The 27,737-nt window shown below is 38.2% G+C and overlaps 2 protein-coding genes across 7 annotated transcripts; both read right to left on the bottom strand.

The window, feature by feature from the left end:
• Positions 1–203: 203 nt before the first annotated feature.
• LOC113067248 (hypoxanthine-guanine phosphoribosyltransferase-like) lies at positions 204–5,422 on the bottom strand. Of its 2 annotated transcripts, none has more exons than XM_026239579.1 (9): positions 5,062–5,422; positions 3,862–3,968; positions 3,466–3,724; positions 2,887–2,952; positions 2,321–2,338; positions 2,141–2,223; positions 1,921–1,967; positions 798–874; positions 204–675 (listed from the first exon to the last, which is right to left on the bottom strand). In XM_026239579.1, the coding sequence occupies exons 1-9, from the start codon at positions 5,077–5,079 to the stop codon at positions 628–630; spliced, it is 723 nt and encodes a 240-aa protein (XP_026095364.1). In that variant the 5' UTR covers positions 5,080–5,422; the 3' UTR covers positions 204–627. The 2 variants fall into 2 exon arrangements, with proteins under 2 accessions (XP_026095364.1, XP_026095365.1); XM_026239580.1 differs by having other exon boundaries at positions 3,466–3,649; positions 5,062–5,407.
• An 891-nt stretch (positions 5,423–6,313) lies between these two features.
• nfat5a (nuclear factor of activated T cells 5a) lies at positions 6,314–26,937 on the bottom strand. 5 transcript variants are annotated; one of them, XM_026239575.1, is made up of 14 exons: positions 26,893–26,937; positions 26,612–26,736; positions 22,096–22,221; positions 18,006–18,582; positions 17,725–17,908; positions 17,441–17,631; positions 17,175–17,347; positions 16,950–17,084; positions 16,757–16,809; positions 16,522–16,654; positions 14,474–14,548; positions 14,247–14,356; positions 11,814–14,091; positions 6,314–10,957 (listed from the first exon to the last, which is right to left on the bottom strand). In XM_026239575.1, the coding sequence occupies exons 2-14, from the start codon at positions 26,682–26,684 to the stop codon at positions 10,743–10,745; spliced, it is 4,323 nt and encodes a 1,440-aa protein (XP_026095360.1). In that variant the 5' UTR covers positions 26,685–26,736; positions 26,893–26,937; the 3' UTR covers positions 6,314–10,742. The 5 variants fall into 5 exon arrangements, with proteins under 5 accessions (XP_026095360.1, XP_026095361.1, XP_026095359.1 ...); XM_026239576.1 differs by lacking the exon at positions 26,612–26,736 and having other exon boundaries at positions 26,893–26,927; XM_026239574.1 differs by having other exon boundaries at positions 26,612–26,917.
• Positions 26,938–27,737: the final 800 nt, after the last annotated feature.

Raw genomic sequence — 27,737 nt, 5'->3', positions numbered from 1 at the left:
CATGAAAATCGAGAAGAAGAAAAATCATTGTATGCTGCTTTTATTGCTTTTTTCTTTGGAGAAACGTTTATTTCTCTTTCGTAACAGCTTGCCAGTTTCCATATAGTTTTGGTGGCAGTAAACATAAAAATATTACATACACAATCATACAGTTCAACTATTGGACTTACTGTTCTCAAAACAACCAGGACAAAAAATAAAATAGCATTGTCAGTGATACTTTATTGTAAGCAAAAAAAAAACTAAATTTCAATAACTCAGTGTGTTGATAATCTGGAGACAATATATTAATAACAATAACCAGCTAACCGTGATCAACTCTGATGTCTCTGAGCTCTAGATCCAAACTTGTATTAGCCAACATAAAATCAATTTAGCTAAGGCCTCAGTCCAAACAATCCACAAAGAGGCCACTCCCAGTAACGACCATTCAAATTAGATTCAAGACTCGCTCTCATTCACTGCAACACTAAACTGTGATCACTGATCTTTGGGAATCCATGTTTCAGGAGCTCATTATTCATTCCAGATGGCATGTAGAAAAATTATTTTATAATAACAAAAAATAATAATAATAATAATTCACAGTGATCTTTGTCTTCATGCATCCAGGACGTGGGTGTCATATCACACTTTATATTTCTCTTTCGCTCTGTCATTTAATATACAGATATGCTGAAAGATATAAAGAAAAAGAGAAGGTGTAAATACATAATTCAGATCATCATGTACAAAACATGCACACAATATACACCAAGTTATGCCAAGTTATAATCTGAAAAGAACAGGACACTTACACTCAAATCCCTGAAATATTCATTGTAGTCTAAAGCATATCCCACCAGGAATTTATCAGGAACTTCAAATCCAATATCTGAAAACACAGAAAACACACACAATACCAGGAGAACAATACTATTATTTTTTTTTTTTTGTAGAAAGAAAGCTTTTATGCATTGTTTATTACAATTAAACAGATTCCCAAAAAAGTATTAATATTACATTAATCAATGTTATAATTATGTAATATTATTTTCATTGCAATTATGAACACACCAAAAATATTAAATATTATATAATAAATTATAATCGAGATATCCAGGTAACATCTCTAATAAGTTTTCCGCCAACATGAACTAATTCAGTTTAAATATTCATTCCTTTTTTTTAGTGCACAAGTCCAAACTGTTTACATTATTTTCATAATAATTAAGCACATTCCAAAAAAACATGATTAAAAAATAAATTAATATGTAATAAATGTTCAATGTTCTAATTATGTAATATTATTTTCATGAAGATTAAGCACATTCCCAAAAATTGTGTGAAAATAAAATTATATAATTATTATCAGCTAATTTTTTTAATTTTTATTTTTAAGGGGGGGGGGGTTGTTATACTTTGCATAAATAAAGGCCAGAATGTATCCATTATTTTCATGACTATTAAGCACTTTTTTGAATGGATCTAATTACATAATATAGTACTCAATATTATCATAAGAAAATCTAACTAGAAAAAAAAATATTATATAATAATCTAATTAAAGACTCATCTCATTGTAACATCTTCAGTGATGAATTTAATGTATATTTTGGTTGGCTGCATTATTATCTGCACTGGAACAGAGCTGGTGGTCCGCTGTAGAGGACATTACTGTGTCAGTGTTAAACAGAGACTGAGTCTCCATCCTCTTGATAACGGACTCGAAGCACTTTACAGTGGAAGTCAGAGGATCGACAGACGGATAGAAAGAGCTTATCAGCTTTCTGTCTAAAAGCATTGCATAACTACTCTGAACACAGACACATCCAGCTACATGAATGCAGGGGGTTTGATTTCTCTAAGTGATGCCGATTAAGCACAAAATGTTCATAATATCCAATAAAATCCAAAGATGAGCGACATGAAGGAACTCACAGTCTGGACGGTACCCTGAGCTCCTGGGGGTCCGTTTCACAAGTAAACTGAAACCACATGACATTAAATACTGTGAGATATCAAGAATAAAAAGAGCAGCCAGGCCATTTAACCACATATCTTCACAGAAATGTCTCTAAATGCTAAATGTGCTTATCACACAGCGGTTTAAGATACGTTTTAAGAAAAACTGTTCTTCCCAGGGATGCTCCTGCCTTACCTGACGACCTTCACCATTTTAGGACGACATTCATTTAATAGTTTGAGCAGTGTTTCCATAGTTCTGCCCGTCTCTACAATGTCCTTGGGCACAAAAAGAGATTTCGTTACATCATCTGTACACTACATTTAACACGTGCTGCTTGACATGAACGTACACGGACTCCAAAGTGAACCTCACCTCAACTATGAGCACATTCTGGAGGAAACAGAGAGAAGAGAAATGAACAACATTCAATTAGGTATCGACTACTTGGTCAGTACAGGGTATAAATAAATACTTTCATTCAGCAAAGATGCAATAAACTGATCAAAAATGACAGAGAAGAGATTTAAAATAGAACAAAATTCTATTTCAAATAAATGCTTTGAACTTTCTATTCATCAGAGAAACCTGAATTTTTTGTTTCATCATGGCTTGCCAAAAATATGAAGCATGTTTTATGACTGTTTTTCAACACTGATAAGATCAGAAATGTTTCTTAAGCAGCAAATCCACATATTAGAATGATTTCTGAAGGATTGTGTTACACTAATGATGCTGAAAATACAGCTTTGATCACCGCAATAAATGACATTTTACAAGATATATTCAAACAGAAAGCAGTTACACTATCATATAAATCAATACATGCAGCCTTGGTGTGAGTATAAGAGATTTCTTAACATCAGACAGACCTTAAACGTTTTGAATAGAGTAAAAATAGAAAAAAAATAATAATTATGCAAAGTTTGGTCAAAACTCACTTTGCCAGTAAGGGCAGATAATTCATCTCCTCCAATAACCTTCACACAGTTTGTCGACTGGTCATTCTGAGGAGGATCAGAGCAGGATTAACACAGAAAATCACAGAAAAGTTGTTTGAAAAAAATCTACAACAATACAAATACTGTGCAAAACAGCCAACCTGTGTTCCTGTTAAAGCACATATATGAATTATTTGCTAAAAAAAACTGTATTTGAGTCTTGAAGTCATCTCAATCTTTTCTAGGTTGATGAACTTAGTTATACTATATATTACAATTCTGGCCAGTTCCAATAAACCAACGATTACTTTCATGATGTTAATTAAATGATAAACGCTGATAAAATTCTACAGTATTCTGTCCAAAAACACTAAAAACTCAATTAGCTTAATGCTGCTAAAGTCGACATGAAATGTAAATTCAGCCGATCGGTTTTCTGAATGCTAGTTACTGAACTTCTGCATTGCCCTTGTCACTCCTGTAAGGAACATTTCTATAACATGCTCCACTTTTATAGACCGTAATGAAAGCAGACGTCTGTTTCTGAAAGGATTTATGGGTCAGTGTTGTGGCCCTCACCGAGTAGCTCTTCAGCCGGATGAAGTCCACAGTCAGCGGCACAGACTTATCGCTGTTTTGATTCAACGTCTTGATGAAATCCATCAGGTCCGCGAAGAACTTGTACCCTCCTTTCAGAACGCAGAGGGCCACGATATGATGGCCGCCCATGTCCCGAACGATATCTCTGGCCAACCTCTCAGTCCTGCAGAGTGTTTTCACATGAATGCATTCATTAAAGCTGGCTGATGCCATGCCAAAAATGTCAGTCAAGAGATTCCTGGGGAAATTTGTTAAACAAACAAAGGGGAAAGCAGAATTCAAATCACATGCCTCTCGTCCTGCGCTAACATCATTAACTGAACGGGGAACACGAGGGCAACAGCACAACTGTATCGCTTCTGAACATTACCGTACCTGTCTTTAATGAGCCCGCTGGGGATAATGACACTGTCCAGATCCTCCTCGTAGTGTTTCGGCACACAGAACAGACTCAGCTCGTGCCCCTCGCTGTCATCTGCTATCTAAAACAACATTACAAATCTATTCAAGAAACACTGAGACTCCTGATATTTTAAACAGCTACCACTCGAGTTATACACTGTAAAAATGATTTTCTTTGTAGTTATAAATAGTAATAAAACAAAATATTGGAGTACGTACGTTTTACAAGAAAATACAATTTCAGTCTTTGTATTTCAAATTTGGAAATTTCTGAGTAAAACATCAAATTTTAAATTAAATCACATTTTTGTCAGTGTGTATGAGTTTAAAAGGTTTCTGAGAGTGTGTGTACATGTATTTGTAAAGTGAGTGTTGTTTGTTATTTATTTTGGTGATAAAGATTAAAGGTGTGGTCACATTTGTTATTGTTCGGCGATGGATATTACTATTAAAATTCAGTCATTTTATAGAAATATCCAAGATAATTAATTTCTCATGAGGGTGTTACATTTCCTCAAGCAATCAAGTTCAGGGTGACCAGCAGAAAGTGTAGTCTGAATGTGACTTCAGTGTGAGCTATGATTCACACCCCCCCAAAACTAATGATAATAGACTATAGAGCTTTCTTTACCCGCTACATTTCACTAATATCCACACAAAGCTCTGGTTTAGAGAAATGAAATTGCCTTTCACGTGCTTGTTGCACATGACCCAGTCTAAATGCAGCATTACAATATAGCATCGGTCTAGCGTGACAGATGTAACCTTAGTCATTTGTTTTCATTGTATGGACGAGAACAAAACTTCCGTAAAAGAAACCTTTCATCATGTACAAAAAAAATTATATATATATATATAAATGGAATAAACGATTACTGTAAACACCTCACGTTGATCTGACCAATGGCGTCGCCTTGGCAACAACCCCGCTTTCTTTCAGACCGGTTGAGAACGCGATCGACTACGGTTCGCTTTAAATTGTGTGCGTTAATGACTATTTTCGTCACAGATCATTCCAAACGTGCGGTCTGGAAAATAAAGCTAATGAATCGTATGAATAATTGAGGAGTTTGTGTGCATATGGTGCCGAGCCACACCTCATGAACCTGTCGACACGCGAAGAGTCTCCATCCGACGCGCGTCTCGTTCAGCGCGCGAGCGAGCGTCTCTTACCTCCAGATACGCGGTCATTTCTGCTGTTTGTGCTTCAGGCCGGTGTCGGTGTCGGTGGACTCAGCTCATGCCGCCGGCGTCTGTCTGCGGGAGGAGAACAGCTCGGTCTGCGTGCGTCCGGGTGAAGCGCGCGTGTGCTGTGCGTGAAGTCAACGCGACGCTTCCTAAACCCTGACGTCACAATCCATTTACCCACTAATCTGATTGAGCCGTGTTCCCCTGCGCTTTAACCGCAGAGAGTCAATATCAGCAGACAGCAGTGTGATGCGACTCTGTGTCACTGACAAATAGTTTTATTTTTATGTAATATTGGAAACATACCAGAATGCATTATCCGACCCACACAGTGCTGGCTAGATTAGATTAGGCTACTTCCAAACTGTAGTCCGTCACAAATTACGTCAAAAAAAAAACATTTTCTTCTGAAAGACTAATTTTAAGTAAAAAAAAAAACTCACACACTTAAGAAATAAACACTTTATGTCAAAATAGGGTTTAAAGTGGCAAGAAAACGTGATCTGTGGGAGTTTTTAGTGAGTGATCAGATGGGTGAAATAAAAAAAAAAGTGGCCTAAATCAGTATTTACCTTAGTTTTAATGACTGATGATCCGAAATATTCAAAAATAGGTCAAAGTTCACTATTTAAGATAATAGCTGAACATAAGTTCACAAATAAAACATGGTTTAAATTGTTACTGCTTGAGTTATGATGTTATATGTAAAATGTAAAATGCTTAAAAACACTTAACTCGATGTTATTCATACCTGGCTTTAGTAAATAGAATAATGGTGACATTGTAAAACATATACACAGTGTAAAAATACAGTTTTAGTAAAAAAAAACAAAAAAAACACTAAACACACACAAAAAATGCATATATTTTCTGATAGTCTAAGTTATCTCTATTTAACCAAGAAAATGTGACCGGGACATGACTTAACAACTTTGAGGACTTTGCGCCTTCTTGTTTCAGAATACCCCGCACACCACTGAGTGTATATATATATATATATATATATATATTATACATGTAGTTGTTTATAATAAAATATTTTTTTTTTACATGATTTCTGTCCAGCACTGCATATATATTACAACAAAATAAAACTATATATAGTCATTCATTCATAAGTCATTGTCTATACTTTATATTGTTCAGGGTGTGGATAAATAACACACAATGTGACAATATTAAAGTGTAGTCACCCACTTCTTTTCTTAATTGTATCATTTACACAAGACACAAGGAAAAGAGCTTCATATCTATCTTTATTTATATAGCAGCACATCTTACAGAAATACAACTGCAGGAGAATACAAATGTACTGATTAAAGCAAAACACGTTTATTGACGTCAAATGTCATTAGTTGATGTTTCTTCACCAGACTGAATGTCATTCTCACACACTCATGAGTGAAGCAATGGTTCTCAACCAGGGGGCAACACCAAACTTATTTAAAACAAGTTATAATAATCAATGTAAATACTTCAAATAGACGTGTGCAATGTGCTAATTCACATCCTCTGGTAAAAATGCACCACTTGAACTTCCAACCACAATCTAGAAATTTGGTCTTGCGTGAACTGATCTCACAGCACCTCTACTGTTCTCTTATCATTTTATTATGATACACTGTTTGTTGTAATCCTCAAATGTAAGTGGCTTTGGATAAAAGCGTCTGCTAAATGAATAAATGTGAATGTGCTGGTGCGACCTTGCCAATCAAAAAAGACCAATTTTACATGTTTCCCATTTGTAACCTGTTGTAAATACAGTTGTTAAATTCTGAAATCACTCAAATGAAACAATTCTTTATATATCTATTGACTCCTAGTTTAAAGGGGGGTTGAGAACCACTGTACTGCGACAACTTTAAAAGCATTGGACGTTAATCACATCAAACGAAAGCAAACAAACTTCAAAAATGTGTAAAAACAGTGCAGTTAAAATACTCCTTTCACATCAAATAAAAGCACAAATAACTGCTGGTGATTGGGTTAAGCGCTCTTTTAATTTAACATTTACTGACAAAAAAATCTTCAAACACCTGCTGGCCAAACAAACAGAAAAAAGTGATCATAAATCAGTTATCACCGAGCTCAATAACCTTCTTTGACCTTACACTTTGATCTTACACATTTCAGGAGGCTAGAACCACCAGTGGATGAGAATGACAACATTTTAAAACAAAAGTGAGAGTTGAGGCTGCATAGCAGTTTCATGATATAAATGTTCAGATGTATTTGAGACTACACCAACAGACAAATGACAATTTGACCAGACAAAACAATGATTAAAAAAAAGAAATGTAGTCTTTTACTTCTGGATTAAGTACTAGTAATCCCAACATCTAAGTGTTTAATTATATACAAAGGTCCTTTAGAAGTAAGAGGAAAGGCTTGCAAAGGCACAAAGTACTTTCAATCAAAAAGCACAATAGGAAAAAAAAAATGTTGATGGATTTGTGCAGAAATATATTTTTGTTCATAATACATACAGTATGATTTTGACGTAAGTTGGAGCATCAGTACCAAAAAACACAAGAATGGACAAATGGTTTTTTTTTTTTTAATCAAAAGTCATAGATTTTGCTGCCCCGTTTTGAGAAATTATGCTTTTTTTTTTCTTCTTAATTGGTCCTTAGGTTAGATGTAGTGTGAATCTGTATGTCCTGCAACATGAGGTAAAACTCACACACATTTTTCTACTCTGATTCCAGAGTTTGATTTTTTTATGGCTTCGCATGGAACCAAAGCTCCAGAACAGTAGCCTGTGTATCTCACAAAGACAGATCCAGGTCATATTTCACCCCAAAATCAAAAGAAAACAATTTCTCATCCTAAAAATTTAAATTTGTAATTTAACAAAAAAAAAAAAAAAAAAAAAAACGGTACTAATGTGTACAATTGTACTTTATTATTTAAATTAATATTTTTTCATCTTACAAGAGCAAGAGTTATTTCAACGGGCTACAGAGAATTTATTTTGGGGTGGAATACGGCAAACGATTAGTCTGTGTGAGATTCACCCATACCCAAAACCAGTCTTTTTTTAATCGTTTAGAAATTGACAGTATTTGAATTTCACTTACCAAACAAATAACAATCTCCATTTTGTAACACAGTGATGGGGACAAAACCACCATTCCACCGCTCCGAATATTGACATATGAAGTACAGTACTGCAGAAGGGACAATTCACTTTTAAAATGTTGAAAATGTACATAGTACATTTCGAAATTCAGTCTTACAAAAATACTGTATGTATGCCTCACTTGCAGGTGAGATATTATCTTTTACTACAAAGAGAGCACGCTTTTAACAAACTGCTACCTCACAAAGGAACAGCACACTTAAAACAGCCCATCTACTATTTACAAACAGTAGTTATGCAAATTTTACATAAAGCATATTTTTTAAAAGAATATAAAGGCAAGACAAAGGTAAGTGTGATGTAAAAAGAACTGACTTCTCAAAGCAAAGATGTTTATGAAGATTTGAAATCGAACTACCTCACATTATGTTTGCATGAGAATATTGTCAATGCAAAAGCTGCTTCTCAGAGTAGAGTACTGTACATTGATGTTAAGTCTTAAAAAAGATTTGTAAAAGACGGCATGCGTCTCTGAACAAGTAAAATGTCAAATAAATGTTTAATAAAATATCAGAGCAATGTCCTACAATGAAAAGAACGCCTCAGTGAGTTTCGAAAAAGAAATGAGAAAAATGCTTCAAAATGTAATAACAAATATTTTAAAAAATCAAGACTGATGTAAACAACCAATTAGTATCAGTTATGACAAAATGTGGCGGCATTCTGTCAATATCACCCTGTACATGTTAATTTACCAGCGTACACACACCCCTCTTCACTCTGATGATTACTTGTAGAGAAATCTTCCAGTTAGGACACATGACTAATGATTTCTGACCGGTAAGAGCTTTCATAGTTTCCAAAAGATCATTTTTAAAACTTGTATGATGAGATTGTCATGCAGTGGTGGTTTGAAGCAGTCTCTTCATCATAGCTTGTTTTAAAACTTGGGATTTTATCAGATTTTCTCCTCTAACAACCCAACATCGACTATCTGATCGTAGATGAGGTTTATTGTAACTTGGGGGGTGAAAACTAACCAATCCCTTCTTAAACCCTCAAGGAAATATGGACCTAACTTCCATTTTAAGCTGCCCAAAAACCACCCTCATAGTTTTCATAGTTCACATCAACAATAAATACCCTAGTATTATTTTTCTAACACTCATGTCATTAAATTCAGAATCTGTAGAATTGTCTTTCTTCTGTGAAACACAAAAGGAGCCATTCTGAAGAATGTTCTCGCTGCTCTTTTCTTTACAACCATTCAATGACCTAAAGCTGTCAAACTCAAAATAATAATAATAATTCACGGTATTCCAAGTTTTCAGATGCTGTGTGTGTGGAACAGACCAAAAATTTTCATGGTAACTAAAATCTCTTTCGTGCATTCCTCATAAAGCAAAATATCTTCAATTGTGTATTTTTTGAGCACCACTGATAAAAGAAGGTTATACCAGCTTGGAACGGCATAAAGATGAATAAATATAGATTTTCATATTTAGGTGAACTATCCCTTGCGTGCACCATCACAACAAATCCTCTTCCCAAACTTGTGCTTATTTGAACAATCTCCATGAACCACATATAATTCAAAATCAAGAACATAGCTGCATCTTTTATAGTACACTACAAATGTGCTCCATGACTTTCTGCTGAGCACAAACACACACCTTGTAGACGCTCTGGTGGATGATAATATAATCTGTTCACATATCTCAATGGCAACGTTGCACATTTTCACATCCCTGATAGGAATTCATGTCTACAAGTTGGACCTCTTTATCATTTAAATAAAATTAAATAAAACAAAACTAAAACAGGAGAAATGGAGGAGTGATTTCCATAGAGCATCTTGATTTTAAATGTTATGTGGAAATGGAGAGATTAGATGGACATGTCAAACATTCAAACACATTAAAAAAAAACATTTAACATGGCTCATAAAATAGGCTATATTCTGAAAGGAGACACTAAAGAGTAATGAAACACAAACACATTTTTAGAAAAGTTATGACTATTAAAACAAGAAACGCTCTGACAGCCAGGTAGACACATATGGGTTACAAAGCTAAAAGGGAGAATCTCTGGCAGAAACTCCCTAAAGTGCTAAATATATTTCAAATTCATTCACAATGTATTAGTATCTCAACCGCAACAAAAAAGTTTTGAATTTATGTTGTACTAGGCTGGTTTCTACTGAAGAAAAAAAAAAAACAGATTAATGATGGCAATAAATGGACAAGATTCCAGTGGAAGTCAAGAACACAATACAAAGTAGCAAAGTGCCAATATACTTAATGGCTTAATGAGTCACATTGATATGTTGACATGCCAAACAGTGGCCTCAATGAATGGACCCTTTAATGTCCAAGAAAATGAGCTGTGATGAGATCCATATGTAACATGTCCCACCAAAACACCACATTACAAAGCTTTCAGAAACATAGATACAAGTGAAGACTTCCAAATTGAGACAACCCCCAAGTTTAGATAATCCCTACACAAGATGGAAGATGTAAAGAAACATCAACAAGCAGTGTGGACGGTGGTCTACTGGATTGAGGTTTCAGACTACTTATCTTTAATGGTCCAAAAAATCCCTAGGAAGAGTCTTTCCCTGCTCCTGAAAACGTTCCAGAAGTTCGTCTATCTTATCATCGAGGTTGTTGGACTGGTCCAGTAAGGGATGAATCTGCGCACTAGTCTGAAACTGGGTCTGATCTGAACCAGGATGGCCCATGGTGACGAGCTGATCTGACAACGATGAACCAGGAGAATTCATTAGCGGTCCACATTCTAATAAAAGAGAGAATAGGCTTTTTGAGTCTCAGAAAGTCACCTTCTGCAATCAACCTAATTTATAATTTTAATGCAACATCTGAAGGTGTGCACACTGTTTCATGAGTCATAAATGTAGGACAGACTTGATTTTAACCCTCAGGAATTTGCTGGATCATAAAATGTGGGCATTCCACAGTGGAGGACTACGCCAATGCCACAACAAATTTAAGAGATTATTTGACTGGGACTAGATCAAAGATGACCAATCCTGCTCCTAGAGGAGCACTGTCCAGTAGAATTTAGCTCCAATCCAATTTAACAAAACTGAACAAGCTAATCAAGGTCTTACTAGGCATACTAGAAACTTACAGGCAGGTGTGTTGAGGCAAGCTAAAGCTAAACTTTGCAGGAGAGTGACCCTCCAGGACCAAGTCTGGGCATGCTTGGACTAGGTCAAGGACAAAATCACTTTCCAGAGCATCTCAACAATTCTCAATGTTACTCTTTTTTTTATTATTCTCCAAATTTACCATTATTTGCTACGATTGCAATTCTGATATAAAATTGATTGGATTACACTTGCAACTGGGAATCTCAAAAAGAAAAAGAACCCACTTCTGAAAAGCAGTTTTGACCTGGATCACCCTCCAGAGCAGTGCTTCTCAAACCTGTCCTGGGGTCTCCCCACAAATTCACATTTTGTCTTCCTCATCTAACACCTGAATACAACTGACCAGCTCATTTAACAGAGATTTCAAAACTTAAATCAGGTTTGTCTGGTTAGGGAGAGGGGTTTGCAAAGCACTGCTCCAAAGAATCTCTTGAGAATGATTGCAATACTGTTTTCATGTTTTGACTTAATAGCACTTACCACTTGGAATATCAAAGAGATAAAGACCTGCTTGTCCTGGCTGCCCAGGTTGGCTAAGAGTTCCCCCAATAGATGTCTGAAAGAGTTGGCTGGGCGGTTGCTGAGGGGCGGTAGATGTGGTGTTCTGGAGACCACCCACTGCCACACCACTTGGTCCACTAAAGATGGTCGCTGCGGAGACAGTTGGAGGTAACTCCTGAGCACTTACACCACCTTGCAGGGCTGAAATTGCTGACTGAGGCAAAAAGATGTTGACAGAAGGTTGGTCTGTAGGAGAGACAGGGTTTACGGTGGTGGCACTTGGGACAACCTGCATAGGTTGCTGGTCCTGAAAAAGTTCTGTCCGTGTTGAAGACATACTGGTAGACGAGTCACTCACAACGGTGCTCTGGTCTTGAAAAGACATGGGCTCTGCCGAGTCTTGCTGGGAAACACTCACAACACTTTGTTGTGGAAAAATAATTGATGGATTTGGAGTTGGCTGGGCTGCTGAGGCAGTGGGTTGATTTGAAGGGTTGCCCACGGCAACATTTTCAGAGCTGGGAACAACTTGCATGGGTTGTTGCTCCTGAAATATATTCTCTGGGAGACGGTCGCTTCCTAAAGAAGCTTGGTTCTGGCCACTGAACAGCAAAGCCTGGGGCAGATCATGGGGATTAATGGTTGTGGTACAGAACAATATGCCAGTCTGTGTTTGTTGCCTTGCTTGATTTGGGGATATTGTGGCAATGTTTGGAAAAAGAGGGGCCTGTTGGGGTGTGGGCATCTGTTGTTGTTGGGGAGACTGTTGTTGTTCCATTGGGGTGGACAACTGTGCTTGTCCCTGAAAAAGTGAGACAGCCTGAGCTTCTGTTCCAGAGGTCTGCATGGGTGTGAGGAAGGTTATCTGTTGCTGCTGTTGGTTCTGGTTATTATCCGATGGTAGCTGACTGGGCAACACACTCTGCGCAATAAACAGGCTAGTTGGAGGAGCGTGCTGATCTGTAGGTAGATTGGTGCTTGTTAGCATTGTCATGGTACCAGGAAATAACGTTGCTTGGACTTGTGGTGACTTTGTGGTTCCAAAGAGTACTGTCTGCGAGTCTTGCGTTTCAGTCAAGGGGTTATGACTCTGAAAAAGTGGTTGTGGAGGTGAGGGTTGAGAGGATGGCTGCTGCAGAAAGCTTGATGTCTGAATGGTTAAAAGACCTCCTGTCTGTTGGAAAAGAGCAGTTTGCTGCTGCAACTGCTGCTGGGTTGGGTTCTGGAGGAAGCTTTCAGAGGGCTGCGATAGAGTACTCGTCTGTGTGGAGCTTTGCTGTTCGCTAGCGAAGCTAGGCGTGCACTGCATTGGAATCTGTGTCTGCAAGAGCTCTGACTGCAATTGTTGCTTAAGGCTCTCTAATACTTCCTGATGCTGAAGAGTTTCTAAGTTTTTCTGATGCTGTTGCTGCTGCTGAAGGTTATCGAGGACTTTTTGATGCTGCAGAGTCACTATGGAACTTTGTTGCTGAATGTTTTCCAGGACATTCTGATGCTGCTGTTGATGCTGTAGAGTCTCCAAAACTTTGTGTGTCTGCTGCTGCTGAATGTTGCCAAGAGCCTGTTGCTGGAGGTTTTCCAAGACCTTCTGATGCTGCTGCAAATTTTCAAGGACTGTCTGTTGATGTTGTAGATCCACAAGTGCTTTATGTTGCTGTTGCTGAAGATTTTCCAATATATTCTGCTCTTGCTGCTGCTGTTGCTGGTTCATTAGAGTTGTCTCATTTCCACCCAACCTTAAACTGTTCATGTTTTCCTGGACGTGTTGCTGAAGGATCTCTGCAGACGGCGTTGGGCTATAAAGTACAGAATTTAGCTGCTGTTGTGCTTGCAGCTCTCTTACTGCTCTCTCTAGCTGTGCAACTCCATCCTGGGGCAAAAGTGCCTGAACCTGTGGCCGCTGGGATGGAGGATTCCGAGAGTCTATTCCCACCAATAACATTCCACTTCCATCTGTACTGTTGTCCTCTGGAGACAAAGTTTCTGGGGTTTCACGCAGGAACTGCTGAGGGACCTGAGGGGGAACAGGCTGGAGAACTGTTGTGTCTTCTGACAAGGACACCTGGAACGATGTAGGTGAAGGAATGTCCTGCTTCTGAATGGAGGATAAGGTTTCTTGAGTCGTAAATATTTGAGTTGATGGCGGTTGTGAGTCGACGGATTGAAGAGCCACAGGGCTTGGAAAAGACTTGGTGGCAGAGGGAAGGACAGTACTTATCTCCAAGATTTGCTGGGTTGAACTAAGGGCTTCTACAGGCTGCATTGCAAAAAATGAGAAAATATGTTAAATCTCATGCTCCATTCATGAAATCAATACTTTGCTTTGGTTTACTTCCTAAACTAAAAGTTTCTAGGATTAAAACTGTAACTTGAATTAAAAAAAGGATGACAGCACCTTAAAAATGACAGTACCTTAAAAATGTCTGAAGGTGCTGCATTGCAGGAAACTTCCATAGGTTCTTCTCGTTTGACCATAGGTAACATTAAGACATTGTTTAGACAATTTGTCTCATTTTGCATTGCTGTAAACAAAGTCATAAACAAATCAGTTCAAACTTTAAAGTTCTAAAGAGTCTATCAACAAAAATTTAAAGTGTAATGGATGCAAAACATGAAAATATTTTGATAATGCCACACACCTTTTATCTGCTCTTCAAAGGTGCAAGCCTTGACTGTGGCTGGCAGTTCAGATTTTACTGATAGTTCAACTTTCTCTGTATGAAAAGAGTTAAAATAATGAATGATAGCATCATTAACTGGTGTGGAAATGCAATTTAATACTTTGTCCCATCAAGGGGTGTCACCAAAACAAGGAACAATTGACGACTCTTGATAGCAATATTCGCAAAAACAATAGCATTTAATCTTTAACCCAAGGTACTTCAATGCATCTCTGTAGATGTTTATCTTTTCAAATTGCAGCTGCAGCACTCATCCTGCATTTATGTTACTTGTTCTTCCAAAAAGCATACAGGAGCAAATGTTCCAATCCTATGTTTGCACTAGAAATTAATAATAATTGTAGACAGCAATGTGTTAAAATTAATGGTGTGCTCTTCTGTTTGTATATAAATGATTTACCTGAAAGTTGCAAGAAGGTTGGTTGTCAAATGTATGCAGAAGACACAATTATTTATGTAAAAGCAGAAACTTCTCACATGGCTGCAGAAATGTTAACCAGGCAACTGCTTTGTGTTTCCCAGTGGCTGCAGGATAACTGTTTAACTTTATATTTACAACAAAACAGTTTCAATGTGTTTTTCATTAAAGAACAAAGCACTGTATGTAATAAAACCAAAATTGACCAAAAGGAAATCAAGGAAGTGATTGAATTTAAATATTAAGGGGTTATAGTAGACTCTAAGTTTGATGCCCATATTAAGAAAATGTCGAAGACTATTAAGACAAATTTGAACTGTTTGCGTATATTAAGACCATGTATATCTCTTAAAGTAGCTTAAGTGTTTATGCATGCTATGATATTACCACATATGACCTATTGTGAGATAATTTGGGTTAAAGCTTCTCAATCAGTTGGTAAGCCTTCCATTGGGGAAGTCGTGGCCAAGTGGTTAGAGAGTATAACTCCTAACCCTTAGGTTGTGGGTTCGTGTCTCGGGCCGGCATTACCATGACTTAGTTGTCCATGAGCAAGGCACCGAACCCCCAACTGCTCCCTGGGCGCCGCAGCATAAATGGCTGCCCTCTGCTCTGGGTGTGTGTTCACAGTGTGTGTGTGTTCACTGCTGTGTGTGTGCACTTTGGATGGGTTAAATGCAGAGCACAAATTATAAGTATGGGTCACCATACTTGGCTGTATGTCACTTTACTAATGTCGCTATACAAACAAACTTAAAGCAATGGATCAGAAACCAATGGAAAGGCATCATTGTCAAATTCTTCAAAAGCATAATTTGTTAAGTTTTGATAATATTTTAAAGTTTTCATTTATAAGAACAGTATTTAAGTTTATACATGGCCTTGACCCCAAAGTAGTCTGTCAGTTAATACAAAAACTAGTTAAAAACTAGTAAAAAAAGTAGTGTTGGATCAAAGACCAGAGGGGCTAGTGAGAATTGCAGTTCGGAGATGCAGAACTACCGTGGGTCAATCATCCTTTTCTGTGAAAGGTTCACATACATGGAATACCATGCCTGTTGATTTAAAGTTACATATATATTTATTTGTAGTCATTTTGTTTCTTGTGATGATTGTGCTTGCTTGTTTTAAGTGTTTGTTTTGATTGTATGTAAAAGCCTAACCAGGGACGAGGGCTGCAAACTAGCTTTATGCTATATGCCCTATGTACAATGCATCGGTTGTCTGTGAGTAACAATGCCTAGTGTATTGTCCCTGTTAAATAAACACTTCTGAACGGTTACAAGGCACTGTCAGCATGACCAAATTAACATCCATGAGATAAGCCTCTGCTATGCTAAGATTCAACATTCAATACCTTCTTTACCAAAGTAACTTTACCTGATTTACCCAATAATATGCATTAAGAGTACCCTTACCCATTCCTATCAAACAACCATAGGACAAACTCTTCCCATACCACTAAATTAGACCCAAATGATTTGTTCATCCCTGCCACTTCCCTAACCCAAAAATATGATACCAACTGTATGTCTCTGAATATTTCTCATATCTGTTGATTTAATAAATGTATCCTCTCTTCACCAACCTGTTAGAGGAGTGTAGGTAAAAGCCTGTAGATCATGTGTTCTCCCTGCATTTGTCACTACAGCAATCCCAACGAACACCGGGGAGGTCACTGTCTGGTCATGATATGGGGGAACCTTCACCACTAGATGATTCTGGATCAAATTATGTTGAGATGATGTTTTAAACTAGATATTAATGAATGATAAGCATTACACAACAGAGCTAAAAACAGTTCGGCCATCTCCTGCACTTGCCTGATGAAAAAGTTCCATGTCAATTTCTGCTTCAGCCTGCCAGCCACTCTCTTCTGAAAAGCAAAGAAAACAGGAAAAGGATGTACTTGGGTTCAAAACATATTCTACACTTGCATTTAAACAGATCAAAGTGCAGCACAAGTATGCAATGATATAGTTAGATGCAAAAGGCATTAGATAATGCATGCAATACCTGTAGAATTTTCCTGAAAAAGAACTTTAGTTCCTTTGAGAAAGTTCTTGCCGATGATAAAGACTTCCTCTCCTCCTGCGACAGAGCAACTGTGAAGACTCTTTTTAAGGATTTCAGGCACTCCAGCTGGTTGAGCTGAAAATGTGACAAATGGAATACAGTTAGAAATGTGTAAACTAATATCCCTTAATATCAAATCTAAACCCTTATATCTTTGGCACTTACTACATAAGATAGGAGAGGAGAGGGCCTGGAGGGTTAGGACAGATCCATCAGGTCTTGGGATGTTGACTCTAAAGGCCAACCGAGCTCGAGTGCTCTTCTTTTTGGAGCCAGCAACCCCTATACGAGCTTCAACATCGGCATTCCTCAGCTTCAAGATGCCAACACAGTCCACGCTGCCAAGACGCATTACATTACACTTTAACAATACATAATAACTAAAAGAGACCGTAATTGCCACCAGTAACCACAGACAGAATGATCCTTACGCTAGACTCATAGAGTTGGTCGGCTCAATGTTCACTTCAATAACTGTGGTCCCTTCGATATCCACTTCCTTACAGGCCGTTGTGTTGCGGCCCGTCACTCTGCAGGCTTGATAAAACCCATGAGGCTTCACACGTCCAGCGTCATTAGCCACAAACACTTGGAGCACCACTGGTTCGCTGACTCCCTCTAACTGATGCACCATATTTAGAAACATTACCACATAAACTGTATTCTCCATAAACCCATATTTGTCCAGATAATGTGATGTGCATTAAGTGCTTACTTTGATTGTAGGAAACCCTTGCTGTGTGCGGTCTTTGACGGATCCCCTACTTCCCTCCGTCAGGTATCGTGCTCTGTGCTGCGTCTCCGGCTGAATCAAAATCTTCAGCTCCTTCCCTTCGCTCTTCTGCGGGTATTGAATGGAAAGAATACCCCCTTTCTGATTGTTTGACCCTTCCAGGGAGCTGAAGGGAAAATAAAGCAAAAATTAAGATAATAGCAACTACATAAAGACTCCTCTTCAATGAAATTTTTTTCAGGTCAAAAACTACGTTCACCAACCTCACTTTGGGTGTGACTTTGGTGTCTGAACCCAGTTGTGAAAGAACAAAGTGCGGCGCTTTAGCGCTGTCTGCATCAAATACATCCATTCCAGCTTCCTCCCGGGCCGCAGGCTTTGGCCCCGGCCGCTGGCGAGGAGTTCTCTTCCGGGACTTTCTGGGCACTTCAGTATTGTCGTTGTATGAACTGCTGCTGCCCACGCTAAAGTTGGACACAGAGTCGTCCATCCACATACTGCTGCTCTGCTCCGAGTCCTGGTTGGGAAGCACATCATCCTGGCAGGACATGCGACTGTCATCCAGCAGGTCCTCTGGAGGAGGCGAGATGCTCAGGACGGTCCGCCGCTTCGAGGGAGTCGCCTGGCTCTGTGTGGCTCCGACAGTATCCACCGCACTGACAGACACCACTGATCCAGGCTCCACACCCATCCTCTCTGGCATCCCCTCTGCGGCAGGACCGCTGTGGAGCCTGGAAGCCTGCTCTGGGGTTGAGGTAGCAGAGAGCATGCTGGGACAGGAAGGAAGTGTACTGCTGAGACCTCCAGGGGAGGAGGCAGCGGCGCAAGTGGCAGCAGCATCTGTAGTGTGCACAATGCAGAGCGTTAATAAAACCTGTCCGTGCAAATCTGGCTAGCAGTCCCGATCAAGCAGTGAAACTCGACATGATATCTGGTCATTGGCTTTTATCGGTTTTGAATGTCTTGTTACTGTGCGTTCACACCGCCGGCGTCGAGAGCGTCAAAGCGGCCGGAAGTCATTCATTTTAAATGTAAGCCGGCGTCGAGCAGCGGCGGGGAGCGGCTTGGCCGTTGAGAGCGTCGAGGAGAGTTGAAATCAAGGCAACTTTATGGTAATGATTTATGACGCGGTTGGGCATCAACCAATCGGAACGTAGAAGTCCAGCGCTTGAGAGGATTCCAGAGGACGCAGCTCTGATCATTAGTTCCCAAGAACAATCAAGGACAGGTTGTTTATTGCTATTTCGCGTTTGCAAAAATCTTTAATGTGTCCCTGTTTGTGTACAGGGACATAAAAAATAAACTAAAAGTGATACGTGGACCAAGGTGTCTGAGATTTGTTCATTTTAAGTAAAGGATGTTAATATTTCGTCCACAACAATATTAAATGAGGTTGACTTATAACGTTACCCGGGTTAGTCTGCACGAGATCAACAAGCTTGTTTGCTTTGCGGCCACTTTAAATACAAAATAAGCATTTGATCTACGTCAGAGCGTCTGAGAGCTCACGAATCTTTCTGCAGCGTCGTGAGCAGAGCGGCAAGAGCGATTTTTGACGCTCTCGACGCCAGCGGTGTGAACGCACAGTTAATATTAAATCGCTAATTAAAATAGGCTTAATTAAGCTGACACATTATCCAATCCCTAATTTCTTTCTTATCTATATCAGTTCTTCTTTGGAACATTGTAGCTATTTTGTAGAATCTCAATAATGGCCCAATAACTAGTCCTATAATAAAAAAGCAAAAAATAAACATGCGGAAGGGGTATACAGAGCATTTGTTGTTGCTTCTGCATAACCCAGTGATGATCTATTAAAAAAAAAAAAAAGCCAAATTACATTGGCCAATGATAACTAATGCATGCCAACTGGGCAAACTGGTGTGGTACTGGTTAATATCCCAGAGCAGATTTATGAAACACAGCCTCTCATAGACAGATAATATTGCACAATGACAATTCTGCGGTGTCGATTAATGCATGCCAATTGGAAGATTTGGTAGGGACTGAACGTAGCCATGGAGACAGAATAAACAAGCTTCTGACCTACGAAGCAGAGAACTGCAGACCATTTTATATGCAGACTCTCCCTGATTCAGAGGGAACTCCCTGGAATAAAAATGACAAATGACAGCGAATAAACAATAAGTGCTGGTCATCCAATGTAGATATCAGCAAATTTTGGTCAGAATCATTTGAGCAAAATCATAATATTCATAAAAACATATGTTTTGTTTGTTGTTGTTTTTAGATAACAAATGGGCCAGTTTTTTTGTTTTTTTTTTACAGACTCAAATAATTGGTTTTCTCACCATCCTAATTTGGTGGTGGGTTTGGTTTTGGTTGACTGTTTAACCTCAAATTTATTGCTGCAAAAACACTGATATTTGTCTGGGCTGCTTCACTTAAAGATCCCTCAGCTTCCTGTCAAAACAGGAAGTAGTGTAACGTTAACCTGGCTACTAAATGACAGTATTGCCTTTCAATTAGAATTCAATTAGAACTGGGCAATATATTTGATATTATTGTGATATTAAGCAGAGTTGTAAATGTCAAAATGACTTTAAACACATAAAGCAATAAAAAAAAAGATATTTTAATGTCTCTAATTTAAAGTTCCAGAAATCACAACAGTTTGATTTCTGCAAATTAATTTAAACAAAAGTATTTGTTCACTAGAATATTCACAGGCATCCTTATGTGGCACTGAATTTTTCATGTGACAATTTTTTGAATACATATATATACATAAAACAGAAGTGAATTTCCAAGTGAAACAGGTATCAATTTGTTTTGTTTTTAAATTAGAATTAAGAAAATACATAGGACCACTTATGATGTAATCTCAACTAAATATTGATATTATGCATTATGCTGTTAATATGCATTCTTATATTGGTGCATTTAAGTAGAAATAATTAAGCAATCTCTTTTATATTCAGTTTATAAAACATAGAAAACAATTTGTGATTACATTTAACTATTCAATTACATTTTTCATATGTAATTTATATTTTATTGTATCTGACATTTCTGAAAAATAACAGAAACATTTCTGGTTTTGTTTGTTTTGTACAGTTCCAATGTAAATGCACACATAAACAAGATGTGAAGTATTAAAATAAAAACTGTTTTTTGCTATATTGTCCAGTCCCAATCTGATTTAAAGCAATTTTATCTTTAGTTCAGAGAAGCAAAGGCCTATAAAGCAAAGAAAAATAAAAAAGATTGAGAAAAGCCTCAAATTAGGTCTAACACCAATATAATTGATAACAAAGAAGAAGAAGAATTTATGGTTTATGTTTTTCAGATGTCACCTAGTGTGCCATGGACCACTGCTAGTCAGTAAGTGCGGTTTATATTGCCTTGACTGGCTTCAATAAGGGCCCTATGAAATCCACTTTATTTTTTCCCAAATTTCATAAATTTTTTTGTCCAAATTCAGATTTTTCCATTTAACTTTTTCTGGATTCCAGTTTAAATTACATTTTATCAATCCAAAAAAAAGTATAATCTCTAATTAATTAAAAATCATGAAACTTATACAATTTAACATCAGTTTAAACGTTTTTTAAAATTACATTTAGGAAATCACAGCGAGTGTCACGCTCAGTAGTAAAGGAAACTGCACATATGCGCCATTCACTACCAGATACACTCAGAACATTCAGGATTCAGATTTTATTTGTCTTGCTTAAGTACAGGTAGTAGTCTGTATCGAGATTGGATTTAAGTGTAATGACCTACTTTTGATGAATTCACTCAAACTTTGACAAATTATGTTCCACGTAATACAGTAAATTCCATTTTTATGACTGGATTCCGCGATTCTGTCCGTGTTTTCCACATTGCGGAAATCATAGGGCCCTATTCAAACATAACATGCTCTCCAGACTGGGAAAAGTCAGGAAATCACTCTACCCCACAATCAGCAATAACAGGAAGCTCTTTTTAACAGGTTTAATGGGACAGGTCAAGTAAGACACTTGAAATGAGTTAGTCTGCAAAATCTGAAATGATCTTAACAGCCAAAAGAGATGAAAAAAAAAAGGTCCGGACGTGCAGATGGGTTTAAAAAAAAGTGTGACAAGTGAAAAAGGAAGCACTAGTCAGCAGCACTAGAAAGCAAAGTCTACAAACACATATGCTGAGACAGAAAAAAAGAAAAGAAAAAAAATTAAAACACCACACCACTCAAGAGAAATGTTTAGTAAAGCTCCAAAAACACAAAAATCTAAAGAGAAGCTTCACAGCAAGTCACCTGAACACTGAGACTGAGCGAAACTGATTAGGAAAGTCTTTCTAGCTTGAACAGAAATGAGGACGATAGGAGCGATGTGTACAGTGTCCTACCTGAGGCCAAGGCCGCCGGAGGAGGAGGTCCGGCCTCTCCACCGCTCTTCTGGCTCATGCTGGGACTGTCCTGCTGTACGATCGAGGGCAACTGCAGCTCTTTAGGGAGCAGGTCATACACCGACTCTGAGTGAGAGAGAGTCACGGTGAGCTCAAGATGTACAAAGATGTGCTAACAAAGAGCAATAAACCTTGAGCAATGATGACATCTTCCTGCATGCAGTGCTTCATCTTTTAGGAAACACTGAACATGTAGGGTGTTTTTATGTTTCACTAAATCCAGGTTTAATAGCCTAAATATCCATGACCAAGACAAATGAAAAAAAAAAATTGGTGTGTGCCTATTAAAGTTTAACAATAAACAAGTTATCATCAAGCTACCACATGCCTAAAAGAGATATTTTTTATCAAAGTTAAGAGTCAACCCCGCGCCCCCCTAAGACGACTCATTTAAACACGCCCCACATGTCTATGTCACTGTGTGGGAAGATTTGCATAATGCCGCCTAAATGATCACGCAAAGAAAGAAGACGTGGTTTCAGTAACACAGTTAGTGTTGACACAGTCATGTCAGGGAGATGTGTGTGTTTCTAGGAGAAAGCAAAAGCACTTTATTTGTTCTCCCGAAAGTAGATGCATTTAGGAATACTTAAGATTACTTACAACAGAACAGAAATGCATCTTATGGACTGGATTTGTGAACCTATGAGACGAGGTCATTCTGACTTTGCTATGACAATTTGGCTCTTCTGAATCAGCTACTGTAAGTGTGTTTTGTTATTAGTTTTTAAGTATCTGCTATTGACTGTTCAAATGTGGAATGTGTGTGTGTGTGTGTGTGTGTGCGTGTGTGTGTGAGAGAGAGAGAGAGAGAGGGTCACACAGTGGAGTCAGCTGTCTTAATCGTCCTTGGCTCATGCGCTGCAAACACATACGAGCTTCATCACGGTGTCTGTCACACTTCTCTGTTCCTCTTTCAGACTTGAACTGATTAAAACTAAGGACATTATTAACTGTCTTTACATTTATATTTATATATAACTGTCTTTATATTTACATTTTGAAAGTTGAAGCTTGCGATTATGGAAAGGGACATTACATTTCCAACGAGTGCTTGTGGTGTTCGGCCAATCACAATGCACTGGGTCAGTTGGCCAATCAGAGCAGACTGTGCTCGTCAGAAAGAGGGACTTGGTAGAAAACTACGAGTTTGAGAGAGGAAGGACATAGAGGACCTACAATAATGTACAGTATTTGAAAAATAATGTGTTTTTTGAACATTAAAGCATGTCAACATATTCTATTACACCAAATACACAAAATAATTATCTTTTAAAAAAGCATCATAGGACCCCTTTACCTTAAATATGACACTTTTTATTTTAGATCAATTAGAAAAACGACAAACAACAAAAGCTGCGTCACTAACATGATTTACTGCTGTATTAGCCAGCCAATTAAATAAATATTAAAAATTTCGAGTTACGAGTTACCCTAGTGTTAAATCAGCAAACTTGTTTCTTGTTCTGTCATGTTAATTTAATTCATACGTTTATTAATGTTCCTAGAAAATATAAATATTACACAAGTCAAGGTTGTGTTCAGAAGGATTTTGTGATCTGAATATAAGGCTGAAGATGCAAAATGACAAATAAAACCAGCTCATATATTAATTATAAAAAAAGAAATAGGGTAGTTAATAGAAGCATGTTTTCTGTTTTTAAAATGGGCCTAGTTCGTAACTGGGAATAAAGTTTAAGATTAGAAATCAGGTCACATTAAGATGTGGGCTTAAGGGCTGGGTATCATTCAAAATGTTTAATATCGATTGCGAGCCACATCTCTGTGCAAAGCCGATGTAAATTATTAGGTGTGTTCAATATGAACAATCAGTGTATGACATGAAAGTACCGTGAGAGCTATAGAGAGCAGACAGCTTGAATTGCTCTCGTACGTTGATCTCAAACACGATCGATCTGCGCAGCGCTGCTTCGAGTTGAACACACCTAGTGATTTTCCTGGACGCCTCACTAGAGCCAATCACCAGCACTTGATTTAGGCACATCGAGAATGCTGCATGCTTATTGGCTCACTGGGGTTGACAAGATTAACCCCTTAGGAATCAAAATTAGATGCAAATGTCAAGCCATTTTTCGATACTCTATGTTATCAAGGCAATTCAGTTTTCTGCCTGAAAGGTATTGAACTCCATACCCAGCCTTAAGCTATGAGACAAAGTCTCAACTGTGATTAAGTCAAAATAACAATAAATAAAGGCACCAAAAATAAGCCGCATTCTAGGTAGACAAACAATATTTCCAGAATGTTAAGCATGTTACCAACTTCTTGTTAAAGAACAAAATTTTGACCTTTTTTCGAAAAATAACTACGGTTATTTTCAAAACCGCAGCTTTTTCTACACGGTCTGGCCGTTCGTCCACACGCAAACCCAGCAGGTCACTGAAACCCAACATTTTAGAAAACTCCTGCCAGGGTGAACATTTGCAGTGTTGCAGTGTCATCACGTAGACAACGAAACCAGAGTTTTTGGCTTCTGACGTCGAAGCATGCGCGCTCATCTCCACCAACTGGACGTTTTTCAGGCTTCTCATTGGCCAACATGGCTTTATGGTTGAGATTATATCGCCACCTGTTGGCTTGGCATGCTCTTGACAGTCCTTCATCGCATGAGTTTGCATGAAGTGATTGCAACGATAACGTTCCTCTGTATCGTTATCATTGCAGCCGTGGAGTGGGCCTTGCCAATACTATATTCCTGCAATACTGCTTTTCTAGGACCCTTTCTTTTTCTTTTTGATAATGACACCCATCCAATTTCTGTTTCAACAGAGACGACCTAATTCAAACAAAAAACAAACAGATGCAAAGACTAGATTTATTTATCCATCTCTCCATCTTATCTCTTTATACTGTATTGTTATAGTTACTGTCCTTGCTGTGAACGGCCTTTATTCACTGAACAATTTCAGGATCAGTGTAGCATTCTGGCCCAGAGACACAAAGTGGACAAACAGAGATGGAAATCAGAGCCTGGATCAACACTCCCCTACAGAAATGCTTTGTAAATAAAAGCGCTGGTGCCTGTAGTGAAACTGAAGCCGCGGTCAGCAGGTCTGCATACCACATGTTCTGCATTCCTGCTATTTTAACACTAAGCATCCCTGGACGACAAAGAGATAATGGGATGGTCCGGCTCTCCTCAGCCTAGGCGCTGTTTTATATTCCAGGGATTAAATCTGTTCAAATGAATTCAAAAGTACAGAAAAACTTCTCTTGGAGCAGGAAAGGAGGCCAATAGAGTGTCCCAATAATTACACACTACTTCTTCGTGAACACAGGCTTTGTACAAATCCACCAAACGCAGGTGGAGCCACATGATGAAAACAAAGCAAAGTATCGACAAAGCAATTCCTAAAAGGAACTATTAAACGTGTCCATCACTACAAAGTCAAGTGAGATGAACACACAAGACCAAGCATTATCAATAATGCCCTCTAATATAGTTCCTGCTATAGTTATCGTTTTCCATGTGAAGGCCTTAAGGCTGTTTAAGCCTAGAGCTCTGTCCTCGCAAATGTGTTCTGCATTTATCTGCTTTATCGTCATTTGAAGAGTTATTCATGTCTGTAACGCAAACAGTGCTATATGAGAAACAAAAGAAGTGCATCAATATAATAAGACATTCAATTCATATTCAAATCTGCATCCTTAATCTGCATGTAAACCCAAAAAAAGGATGTTGTCCACTTCCCGGTGGCTCGCCACAGAGGGACTGTCTGTAGCTGTATCGGTCTTAAACCATTCACAGTACAAATAAAAGGCTTACTTGTACATAAGCCACTAACTTTTAAGTCTGTTATCATCACATCAACAGAGGAACATCATATGGTCAAACCAGTCCATCACATGCAGGGAGAACAGTGCCAGATTCAGCCATGTTAGTTCTCAAGCTGAATGTGTTGCTGTTGGCAGATGAAATATTAATTATAATAGCTGAGGATCGGTTTCTGCACATGGCATCCTCTACGATGGCACTAGTCCAACATTTATAGTGCATACAAGCCGATTAACACGAAACACCACACACAGGACCTACAGTGTGTTATTTTTATTTTTTGTGTGTAGACAATAAACTTTGGTTGTCTCAAAGTCACGAGTCACTTAAAATGTGTATAAAGGTAAACAAACACACATACACACCCACCCACCCACTCCCTCTCTCTCTCCCTCTCACACACACACACACACACACTTAAACACACGCAAACACACGCGCATTTATATATAGACTCACACACACACAGACTCACATTCACTCGTTCATATGGACTCACATACACACATTTATAAATACACACTGCTAGCGCGTGTCTGGTCGTGCTAAGTGACGTTAGCAATTCTTCATATTTTATGCTCAGCTACACGTCTCCGTAAAGACCAGTGCAACTCTAGATGAATGAAGAAAGGATGTGCTAATATAAAAACGCGTTCTTACCTTTGGAATACAGCGATTTGGGAGAACTGGGGTCGATATCGGTGCTCAGTAGAGATATAAAATCAGAGGGCATGCTAGCATGCTAAAGCCTCATGAGATCAAAGGAAACGACTCATCACGCTCAGCTTCAAGAGCAATGCATACAGAAATAGAGATGGTTTCAATCATAAAATCCTTATAAAGGCTTTACAGCAAATGTACTGTTGTAATATTCACACTCGGGAAGGTTTTAATATGCTTTTTTCCATCTGATTAGCTAGTCAGCCATAAGAGCCATTCACCTTTTTCTCAGCGACTCCTCCCCCCTTTCTGCGCATGCGCACGAATTCGACTGCTTCTGACACTATTATTATTCGAATGTAACTATGTGATTAGTGTTGGGTTTCTATCATATTACCTGCAGTTTAGTTATAGTAAAATGATAAAATTAAGTGTATGCTTTTTAATTATTCAAGTTCCTATGTCCATGTTCAATAAATCAGAGAATCTATCAAATGTACAACGCATTTTGTTTGGGGAATGAACTGAACTGAATAACGCACTCTGTCGAAACGCAGATTTACTTTTGATTTTCTCAGAAAAAAAAGCGCCCACAAAGAAAAAAGAAAAAAGTGGGGGTAAAAATCTGACAAAGCGCCAGCGGTTAGAGAGAAAGTCGTGGGAGTTATTTTTCAGAAAACCTGAAAGCAGCATTGCGACACTTGAATAACGAGCTGCTCTGGGAATAGAGTCGTTTTAACAGTGAAGACGAGAAATGTGTGAGAGAATGAGAGTCTCTATCAAAAACAGGCAAAGATCCCTTTTAAAATGTTCCCTTAGCTGTGTTGAATTTAGGCTAAACACCTGTTTTTAAATTAGGATCATTTGTATTCATCATTTAGTTCTCCAGTATATGTGTAATTTTTGATGCTGGCTATAAAGTGAACCAAATAAAACTGATGTCCTGGCAAGATTCAACTATCCACCTTTTTTCTACACCTGCATGACGCTTTGCATGTATTACGGAAGTATAGGGAAGAAATAATCCGCAGATTCAACGTGATGAAAACCACTTTCAAAAACTGGGTACAATGAGGGGACATTATTCCCAGATAGCACATGTACATCTGCAAGATGTCTGTTAAAG

The sequence above is a fragment of the Carassius auratus genome, chromosome 50 (assembly GCF_003368295.1).
Source record: "Carassius auratus strain Wakin chromosome 50, ASM336829v1, whole genome shotgun sequence".
Classification (NCBI taxonomy): Eukaryota; Metazoa; Chordata; class Actinopteri; order Cypriniformes; family Cyprinidae; genus Carassius; species Carassius auratus.
This window is presented reverse-complemented; position numbering and strand designations above follow the sequence as displayed.

Coding starts and splice junctions, on each gene's coding strand:
- LOC113067248 (XM_026239579.1), bottom strand. Junction 1,968..2,140: donor AAAATGGTGAAGGTCGTCAG/GTAAGGCAGGAG, acceptor ATGTGGTTTCAG/TTTACTTGTGAAACGGACCC. Junction 676..797: donor AATATTTCAGGGATTTGAGT/GTAAGTGTCCTG, acceptor TATATCTTTCAG/CATATCTGTATATTAAATGA.
- nfat5a (XM_026239575.1), bottom strand. CDS start 26,684: ATGCCCTCTGATTTTATATCTCTACTGAGCACCGATATCGACCCCAGT. Junction 14,549..16,521: donor TACCTACACTCCTCTAACAG/GTTGGTGAAGAG, acceptor CTTTTCATACAG/AGAAAGTTGAACTATCAGTA. Junction 14,092..14,246: donor CACCTTCAGACATTTTTAAG/GTACTGTCATTT, acceptor TTTGCAATGCAG/CCTGTAGAAGCCCTTAGTTC.